This window comes from Tigriopus californicus, chromosome 10 (genome assembly GCF_007210705.1).
Source record: "Tigriopus californicus strain San Diego chromosome 10, Tcal_SD_v2.1, whole genome shotgun sequence".
NCBI lineage: Eukaryota > Metazoa > Arthropoda > Copepoda > Harpacticoida > Harpacticidae > Tigriopus > Tigriopus californicus.
In genome coordinates, this window is record NC_081449.1 from 7,693,154 (window position 1) to 7,703,952 (window position 10,799).

Sequence of the window (10,799 nt, forward strand, 5' to 3'; positions counted from 1 at the left end):
CCAATGAACGCGTGAGCCCCGCTTCTCTCCCATCTCATTGGTCACTGCAACAATTCAACTTCAACCGCCACAACCCCCACAACCCCCACAACACGAAAACACGAAACACTCAAACGACCATCACACGCTCAGCTCACACGCCATCATCAGGTCAAGCAGGGACACTCTCGAATCCACGCCGGTTAGCCCGGCTATTGGAACCCGTTGATCGATCAATGCCACGCCATGGATAAGAAGACCAAGAAGAGCGCGGATGAAGCCGCTGTGATCACGGGACCGTGGCGTGCCACGCGTTTGTGGACCCACAACCCCCACAACACCCACAACACGAAAACACGAAACACTCAAACGACCCGAACCTCACACGCCATCATCAGGTCAAGCAGGTCAAGACACTCTCGAATCCACGCCGGTTAGCCCGGCTATTGGAACCCGTTGATCGATCAATGCCACGCCATGGATAAGAAGACCAAGAAGAGCGCGGAAGAAGCCGCTGTGATCACGGGACCGTGGCGTGCCACGCGTTTGTGGAACGACATCGTCCGATCCTTCTATCACGGCATGCCCGTCAAGAAACACCGCAAGGGTCCGCTCAAGTCCTCGGTGGTCGAGGACTGCTTCTCGGGACATGAGGCCGTCGAGTGGATGCAAAAGTATCTGACCCAGAATCCCAATTTCGAGACCGAGGTCACCAAAGACCAGACCGAATTGTTATTGCACAAGATCCTTCGAGCCGGACTCATTGAGCCCGTGCACATGCCCTTGGGATTTTTGGCCGCGGCCACGTCCCAAACGGCCTTGAAGGCGGTCGAGCTGCCCTCATTTGCGGTCGGTGAGCTCTATCGGTTTGTTCCATCGGCAACAGAGCAACTCCGATCGCCGGGCCAACACACGCCTCCTCAGGATAACAAAACCGGGAATGGCATGAGCAAAAACAGCGGTCCGAGTAGAAAAGCTCTGGCCAGTATTGATACCAACACGCCCAAGCGACCTTCGTCGGCTTTGGCCCGATGTTCGACCAGTTTGAGTTTGTCATCCAAAGTGGAAGAGAATGACAATCGTGAGAATGTCCCTTCCGCGTGCTCAGGGAAAACCTCCTCAGAGCTGGCCGATCCCGATGGACCGGCTCAGGGGGCTAAATACACTGAACAGATGAAACACGACATCAATCGCTCGTATTTCCAATCTTTGCCTCCAAATTCACTCATTATTTTGGATAATGACGAGACTTGGAGACAGACCTGGACCCATCAGCTTCGCCGTCATCTGAGTGCCATTCACGTGGACAGCCTATTCGTCAATGTGTCCTACATCATCTACAATATGACTAAAGTCAGCCCTAAAGGGGTGGTCAAGTTACAAGGGCATCTCAGCGAGTTGGACTTGCCTCATTGGGTTCTGTCGGCCATGAAGTGTCTGGCGAATTGGCCCAAACCATTGAAGATGCTGAACGGACAAGAGAGCTCGTTGCCCAACTATCCTGGCTTTGTCGCTGACGTGTTTGTCGTGGTCAGGGACTATTTTCACGGCCTAGGCGCCCCTTTGATCTCGTCCGATCTTTTTGACATGTTCATCTCGGCTTTTATCAAAGCCGAGGCTCTTGGTGCTAAAATGCGTTGCGTGCCTCAACCTTCGGTGTCGTCCCTTCGCTCCTCCAAACAGACTCAAGTTCCGGTCTCGAGTGGTTCAGGGCTAGATCGTCGCTTTTATGTCATGAGCCACGATCACCAGGACCAGTTCCTGCCTCATCATCATGAACGCGTGGCCACCATTCGACAGACATTGGAGGTCCTCCCGCCCCTTGGCTCCTCTCGAAGTTGTTTGAGTCGTGCGAGTAGCTCTTTCAGTCCTCAAACGGATTTAAGCACGTTTGATTCCTCCAGTAGCATGGGATCTTACATGATGAATACGCCGCAAAGTTTTAGTAATTCCACTCACGGACAGAATGTATATCCCCCGAACTCTCAATTTGAAACCGTATTCCTGAACGAGATTCCAATGACGCGGGTAGTTGCACACAACGTCCATCATCGGCATCAGCAAAATCTGAACCCTCAATCACGATATCATCACAACCATCAGCAGCCACCCCCGATGCAATCTCGCATTCAACCCAGTTCACAGAAACCCCATCATCACCACCATTACCAGTCTCAGACCCAACAAACCGAGTATCACAATGAAGCTCAAGGAGTCTTGGCAAGGCCACTAAGGCGAGGTTCGTATCGCGCTTCCATCATAGCTTCATCCAATTGGGACAGTCGCAGTGTGGCTACTCAGACGAATTCGCAAGAGAATCCCGATCCCGACCTAGACAATCCGGAGCATCGGGCCCCACGATGGAGGCGGTCTTCCAGATCGCGTAAATCGATCGCCGTCATGGAACCTGGTCAGGTAGCAACGAATCATTCTGGGATTGTGAACCCCGCTTTCCAAAACTCGCCATCCAACCTCAAAGGCTCATGGAGCTCTAACAAAGTCCGCGCTCCCTCGGTTGACGACCTTCTAGATTTGGAAGGTCGATCCCCGGATTACATTATTCCTTCCAAAACGGTCCGGAAAGAAAAGAAGAAACAACGAGACCGTCGCGGAAGATCCTCTTCTGTCGACCGTTGTCATCGGAGATCCAACTCGGTTAGTTCTGATGCGTGGCAACTTGAATCTGGCCTTTCCATGGGCATTTCCACCACCGACTTGCCAGGAAGAAACAGCAGAACTTATCACCATCATCAGAGCAATGACAATGCCCAAACCCAAACCCAACAGTTCATCACGAGTCGTTTCAATCACTTAACCGTCAAAACACCCATGAATCCCATTGATTTCCCTCCACCTGATGTCCATCAAGTGAGAGCTGAGCCATATCATGGTAGTGAAGAAGCCTTGTCCGATGATGGCGTTGCCACGGCCATCGAGACATTCAAACTGTTAGCGCTCTTGCTCACGCCAGCCAACCGTCGGAAACTTCAACTTCTATTGAAGTTTATGAGACGTGTGTCTACTAACAAAGACCTGGAGCTGAGAAGTGACAAAACCAATCAGGAACTCGTTTTAGACACGTTTTTTGATGCCATCCTTCGTCCAACCACTGGCTCGTTCAACCATGACGAGGAATTGAGCCGGAGGATCGTGCTCTTCTTTATGGATCATTATGATCAAATTTGGACCCCACCCGAAAGTCTCCGAAAGGAAATCGAGGAAAAGGTAAGCCGCCCTCTCTCCCATACGCATGTAGAGGGGTAGTTTAATTCGGTTAATGGACTAGAAGGCAGCTGTTGTTGGATACGTTAATGTGGGCGAATAGGCTTGTTATTTAAAATGCCAATTTACGGATGAATTTGCAATTCAATTTACGGATGTTCCCAAAGTTACTCCAAGTTCGAATATCCTGATATATTCACTAATTAATTTTTTTGTTCAAAGAAAGTCGGTCTTCAATCGAATTGCATATTTTCAGGTCTACGAGTCGTTAGTGAGCAAGCGTCTTCGGGAGGGCGAGGATCCTTATCCAATTACCTTTTGCCAACGAGTTCCTCCGGCGCAATATGAACAAGAAAAGAATCTAGGAGTGCAAAATGCCATGATGGATCTACTCGAGCAGATCGTTGACAGTTCGAAATTGGGTGAGCGAGAAAAGCGAAAGAAGCTCAAGAAATTCAAGGAAGCCTATCCCGACGTGTTCCACAAGAAGTTTCCCAACGAAGAATCCCTTCCAGTTTTCATGAAGAGTGGCAGTAGTAAGAAAAAAGAGGGAGGAGGAGTGAAAACGAACGCCTTGGGCAAATTCTCGAGTCTGTCGAGGTTAAGGAATGCCATTAGAATCTAGGGTGTGCCCAAGTGCTGTTAGACTTCCCTGTTTCTCTCGCTTTTTCCATACTACGTGACAGGATTAATATTAACAGCCAAAATTGTTGATAATGCAATTGCTTTATTGCATTTGGCTATATTCTCTTGATAATCTGTTCAAAATAGGTGTGCCTAATAATATACGATCACTGTAACCAATAACAAAGTGCTTACTTACTTACACCCATCGGTCATCATGATCTTGCTTGAACAATAAGTTCAATCAATCACTCGGAAGTAGGTTTAGAAGCAACGTGCTTCAACATGAATTTGGCCCGTTTCTCATTGGGTAGACCATTGATCCCATGAATGCGAAGCAAATGACTCTTGAGTTTATCTTTTCGTTTGGTTTTAAAATCACATTTGGAACATGCGAATGGCATCTCGTCCGTGTGAATCAGCTTGTGTCGCGTCATCTGAGATTTCTCCACGAAACCCTTATTGCAAACTGGGCACTTGAACGTCTTCTCACCTGAATGAATTCGTTGATGATTTGTGAAGTAGCTCATCTTGGGTGTGGAATAGGAGCAGTTTTCAAACGCACAACGAAAGATTTTTCCTTCGTGAATTCGCTTATGGAAGTTCATATTACTTTTGAACTTTGTCGTGAAGTCGCATTGCTCGCAGGCAAAGGGTCGACCCTTGGCATGAACCTGCTTATGACTGACCAAGGCCGTTGTTGAGGTGAATGTCTTGGGACACTCTACGCAATAAAACGTGCGCTCATGAGTACGTTTGTGGATCAAAAGGCGACATTTGGTCTTGGTGGCAAAGGAGCAGTCCTTGACATCGCACTTGTATCCTTTCAGTGTCCCATGGGTTTTCCGGTGCTCGAGGAATACGTAAAGATTGTGCTTGCTGTAAGAACATTCTTCAAAGTCACAATGAAACGGGGGACCAGGAAAGTGGAGCTCTTGTATGTGGGAACTCATCTCTTTCTTCCATTTGCTTTGGAACGGGCACTTCGGACAATCCAGTACCACGCCATTGACGTGTTGGCGGGCATGGGCTTTCATCCGTTGTCGGATCGAAGTCTTGTAGGGACAATGATCACATTTAAGCATGAATTCTGACGATTTATTCTGATGCAATTGAGCATCTCCATCGCCCAATTTTCGATGCTCGGCCAACAGCTTGGCTTTTTTGACATGCTGCTTTTGTCCTTGATGGTGAAACGTCGGCCCATTGGGAGCAAGATGTTCCTCATTTTTTGGAGTGGGAGACGTCCTTCTTCTTAGCACCAAGCGTTTCTTGGACAATGGGGATGCTGCAGTCAAATCCTTGTCTTGGTTTTCGTCGTTTTGATCGTCTCGGTAAACAGGGCTCAAGGTCATAATGGGATCTGGTGAAATGGAAGCGCGTCTATGGGCTCTTAAGTGTGACCCAGGAAAGAAATTGAGAGCCTCTTGACAATCTCGCTGGTTTTGATGACTCGGGGGCGGAGTTGGTGTGCCAGGAATGATTTCGGAATGGTCCGGGTCATCTACTTCATTAGCACCATGGTCATTAGCGTCGTCGTCATAAATCAACTTGGATGTCGTATGAAGTGTACGAAGTTCCTGAGGGTGGGACAACGAATCCGAGACGGGAATTTTGACTAGTGTTGTTTCTCTGGGGTGCTGATCACATTGACTCTCTGGGACGTGCATTCTACCTAAACCATCCTCGTGAAGTGAACGAGTGGCCGTGAGGGGCACTGGAGATTGCGGAGCCCCATGTTCCAATGAGGAGACCCAAGGCTCTAGACATTTGTTTTGGTTAAATTCGAGCTCTGAACATATCTTGTTGCTGATATCGTATTTTGGTCTCGTCATGCAAGTCTGTTCTTGACCCATGGCATGACTGTCAAGAGAACCGTGTACCATTTCGGAGGAGACCGAAGTCATTGGACCACTTTCACTGCAAGAAGCAAGATTTTTTCCAAAGGCCCGGTCGTTTAGAGAGTTATTGCTCCGAGAATCGATTCTAACACTGGGTGAGGAAGTGGGGGGTGGCGAGCCCAAGTTCCCTGATGTGGATGGCAAAGCGACACTGATTGGATCTGGACCCATTTCGTTTTGTCGAAATACTTCATTCAACGCTCGAAATTTAGGATCATATCGTTTCACCGAGGACGATGGATCGCGGTATTTGCCTCTCTCCTCGGACATGCGTTGCTCATTAATCAGTTGCTCCACAATGTCCAGTTCAATAGAATCTTTATAACGCTCCATCTTGGGCAACCCGGAGCCGCCTCCGGAGGATGGACCCGGTTCCACCGATCGATATGAAGCTAAGCCCGAGTCTTGAGGAGGGGGCTCGTTTTGAAGAAGCCAATCCGTATCGACGCCAGGGTGCTCCAGATCTTTGATGTTCAGAGCTAAAGACAAGAAACTGGTACTATCGTTGAGTTCCTCCAAGTCAGGCTCTTGCAAGAACCGCTCTTGAAGATTTTGATACAAATCATAGAGCTTCGAACTCAAGTACATGCCTTGTTGTTCGAACATGAAGCCCAGAATGCCGTATAAACATTCTTGACTATTCTGGTACAATGGCGTCCGTTCAATGTGGTCAGTGACAAATTGAGGCTCCATAGAACTCCATTGGATCATGGGCAATAGATCCATGAAGAATCCTTCTCTCTCGGGAATATTACAATCTACCCACTGCGTGATGAACATTAGCAGAATATTTTGGGACACTGATGATAAGCACTCATTTAGAATGGCCTTGAAGACCGAATAGTTCAAGGCCATCATCTCGCCTCGATGACATAAATGGTCAAAGCGTCGATGGATGAAATTCACGCACTGTTTAATCAAATCCGAGGAACCAATGCGAACGGCCAGATGTAAGACCTTGAAAACCAACTCCGTGTTGATACATCGGCTCAAATAATCAACGCAGTAGGCCTTGAGTTTGGAAATGGCATATTTATCACTCAAGATCAGAATCTCATCCACGTTACTTCTTTGAATAGTGATCTGGCCCGTATAGCAATAAGTCAACACCGCATAAAATACCTCCAAATTCTGACAATCAATCTCGATCTCTTCCTTCATGGTCTTGTGCATCTTCAGCCTAGAATCGAACCAAGAGCTAACTGAGGCCATGACACAACGATGACTCTGGAATTTTCGGCCTCCTATGGAGAGTGTGAGGTCACAATAACGACCTTGTTCTCGTTGAGCCCGTAGTCGGTCGAAGGCATTACAACAATGCATCGAGCCTTCGCTTACGATCAAAGGTTTCATGTCGAATTCCTTGTATGGCAGAAGACAAGAGGAGGACGAGGACGAGGAACCGGGAGCATGATTAGACGCCCCCAGATGGTCGTGCTGTTGGGCAGGGACGGGGGCAGGGTGAAGCTGATGTAGCTGATGCACAGAAGGGGGAGGGTGCATATCATGGTGAGAGTTAGGGTGGGCATGGATGTGTTCATGAGGCGGGGGAAGGGGATTGGAATGGTGTTGTGAACCTGGTAATGAGGACGAAGGTGGTGATGCGGCCGACGAGGCTTGAGAGGAGTACCCATGACTATTATGGTGGTTGTGGTGATGGTGGTTGTGATGATGATCATGGGTGGGTGGGCCTCCTTCCTGGGGCAGATGTTGATGATCGGGTGCCAGCAGAGACATCTTTCACAATCCAGGACCAATAGGAAAGAGATGTTTAGGGATTACTTCACACTGTTCCATTCAGAAATCTCCCAAGTCCAAAAATGATTGCTTTGTTGTTTTCGTATTGTTTGGCTAAGTCAGCTGATTCATAGATAGAGACATGCCTGCACTTTTGTCATAGATGTAAATCAGAAGTTCAGATCAAAACACTTCGCCAGTCAGGGAAATGTGAGGCTGTAGTCTGATTTACTTCTTTAAAGGAGCCGGAGCTGTTGCGAATCGTAGCCATGAAAAGTAAAGCTAGATTGCTAATAGGGTTATTGTTGATTGCAATGGAGGTGGCAATTTGTTACTGAATCGAATTTTCTTATGTTTTTTTGTCAGAATCGACCTTGGTAGATTTATTTTCTAGTTATTGCAAAAGCCTAAGCATTTGGCCAAAATATGACGCCATGTTCAATCTTTAGGTCTTCACGTCTGAAGTATGATCATACGATTATTCTGATTTGTAATTTACTATTAGAAGTGACAAAATCATTTCGCTAAATTCAAATATGCAGGTCATATTATTGTGGGTATCCAATAAAACTGTCTTAAGAACTATGATAATCTTTTTGATATCTTTTTGGAAATTTGGTCAAAAACACCTGAATGTTTAAAAATACCCAAAAGTGACAAGATATTTGAACTAAACATGAAAAAGAATGGACTCATCTCTCTTATTTCACTATCTCACATAACCTCACATCATTCAAAAGTTTGGAATGAAGAAAACCAGTCATGATTATTCATTACTAATCCTCTGTTTCTTGTTTTGGCCGCTCGAGTTTGTTTAACTCTTACCTTGCAGACCCAAACATTTCCCCTGCAAGCAATACTAAAACATTGCCAGTGTTCCTCAATTAAACTGGGTGAAGGTTTGAATGAACTTATTCCACAATCTTCCACATAATGAAGCTCCAAACATAATTCATATAACTTTCTGGGGGGGGGAATATTTTTTTTCTCCCTTTGAGTCCAAGATACAGACTCCAGATTTTGCCAAATCTAAACCCATGGAGATCGCATTTCTAATTTTACAATAAATTATGAGTATACATAGGGCCATATATGCGCAAAAAATTGCGTAAAACCGGATTGTGGTTTTCCTAAGGTCAAAGCTGAAAAAAATAAGGGCATTACTAGTGTGTGCAAAGAATCTTCAAAATCAGAATTGACTTGTGATTTTGTCAAAAAGTGTGTACACTTGACATGGAATGCCCCAGTATTAAGAATACCAAAAGTAGAATGAACAATTCGAGTATTTTGTGGGTTCTAATTTCAAGCTACATGCTATATGGATAAGGATTTCTTCAACTATCCTTGACGTCCATCAATGAAAAGTTAGCTAAATTTAATGTAGTTTTGAAGTTGGTTGCCAATAACTTATACACCATACCTTTGATAGAAATTGATTAGAAATAATTATCATTAGGTGTCACCGAGCTTTCAAGCGCACTTTATCTAACTCATTATTTAAGTTTTATTTTGATATGTTTGACATTTTACTTTTGTTGGATTTGAACAGTACAGAATGGTTGCAGTATAACAATCAAGTGAGACTGCTTATACAAAATATTTTCAGAGATTTATACCCTTTTAAAGTGTGTTATCTTCAGCAATCGCAAAATTGACTTCCAAGGCATTTCTTCCATTTTTTACCATGTCATGGTATGATACTTGATTCAGTCAGACATACAGTTTTGATCACTATCAAAAGCCATTTTAACTTAAAGTCGAGGAGCCCCATGCAGGGATGAAAAATCATTAAAAGCCATTTTTGACCAGGTGGTAGAAAATGGTGGCAGAAAGTGGCAGAAATTACTTCAAAGTGGCTTTTTGCCAACGAGGATATAACTTGGATGGGAAACTATTAAAAAGCCATTTTTGACCACCTGGCAGAAATTCCTTCAAAGTCGAATTTTGCCATCGCTGGCTCTTGGTCATAGCAACTCTGAGTCACTTTTTGAATTAAAGTAATAAAATAAGAAGTGTAGATCTCCTCAATTAAAGGCAGGTTATTATTATATTATTTATTTGTTAAGTGGTTTTCTTTAAAGTTGTGTTGTTAAAAGCTTATGTAGCTGATCAAGGGCAAGCCAAAAATTCAAATTTTATGGAGTGTTTACTACATAACTTTGGACATATCTCCTAAGTTTCCTAAGCATAGTATTGGCCTTAAATTTGTCCAAGTTAATTTATTCAACAAGATTGTGGTATGTGAAGTGGTTATTTGGTATAAAGTGAACAGTTTAGATGATAAGAAATTTTTACCTCCATTCACATTCCACATCTCTGGAAGTCCGTGCATTAATGCAAAATCGCCTTGTCAAGACTGCAGTCAGGTGTGAAAACGGTGGCAGAAAGTGGCAGAAATTCCTTCAAAGCGGATTAAATAGAAGCGATTCTATTTTCTGCCATTTTTGCCATTTTCTGCCATGTAGTTGAAAATGGCTTTTAACAATTTCTCATCCTTGACACTCACAAAAGTCTTTGCCAAATCTAAATCCATGGAGATCCCATTTTTGATTTTACAGTATTAAAAAGAGTATACATAGGGCCATTTATGGGCAAAAAGTTGCGAAAATCCGGATTGCGGTTTTCCAAAGGTCAAAGGTTGAACAAGGGCATTACTCATCAAATTCCTTCGAAGTCGAATTTTGCCATCACTGATAATGACCCCTTAAGATCATATGAGGCACAGACCACTAGAAGAATATATAGAAGAAGAAGGAGTACTTTTTTTTGTTTGGATCGTTACAATCACTTTAAAATGTAATGGGATTAGAATTCCTTTATCGAAAAAAGGACGAATTACTGTAATTTCGTTATTTGTTATCTCGCTACTACAGCCCTGTGTTTATCTTTAGGTTAAAATTAAACTCCAGCAAATCGCAAGCAACCCTGAACAGTTTTCGCAACTAATTAAATCCAAAACAAATTTGCACACAAGCAAAGCTTTGAAGCTAGCTAACAAAGTTTGGGATTTAGGCAAATCGATGCCAAAACCATGATTACTTTGATTGCCAAAGTTCAATAGTAACAATGAGTGTAAAGACAACCCAAAGATTACTTCAAACCCAAGTATAGTTGAAATAAAGACTTTGATTGTCAGCTTAAATGTCTCTTCAATTTTCTGCTGTGTGACAGAAAGGTCAACGAGCACTTACTTTACTACTGTACATGCACCATGGTAGCAAAAAAATGAGTCTACTCAAACACACTCTCTCTCTCTCTCTCTCTCTCTCTCTCTCTCTCTCTCTCTCTCACACACACACACACATACGTACACAGATACACACGCCCACATGGTGG

General features: G+C 44.4%; 2 protein-coding genes across 2 annotated transcripts in view; one reads left to right on the forward strand and one right to left on the reverse strand.

Annotated features, from left to right (window-relative positions):
- The window catches only part of LOC131889447 (uncharacterized), a 15,982-nt gene extending 8,357 nt beyond the window's left edge, over positions 1 to 7,625 (reverse strand). The window contains exons 1-2 of the mRNA XM_059238542.1: positions 4,078 to 7,625; positions 559 to 813 (exon numbers count right to left, since the gene is read on the reverse strand). Coding sequence (XP_059094525.1) covers positions 559 to 813; positions 4,078 to 7,463 — 3,641 coding nt within the window. The 5' untranslated portion in view covers positions 7,464 to 7,625. The remainder of the gene's footprint in view (positions 1 to 558; positions 814 to 4,077) is intronic.
- On the forward strand, positions 308 to 4,004 carry LOC131888924 (DEP domain-containing protein 1A-like). The gene is made up of 2 exons (XM_059237880.1): positions 308 to 3,204; positions 3,458 to 4,004. The coding sequence occupies exons 1-2, from the start codon at positions 457 to 459 to the stop codon at positions 3,824 to 3,826; spliced, it is 3,117 nt and encodes a 1,038-aa protein (XP_059093863.1). The 5' UTR covers positions 308 to 456; the 3' UTR covers positions 3,827 to 4,004.
- Positions 7,626 to 10,799: the final 3,174 nt, after the last annotated feature.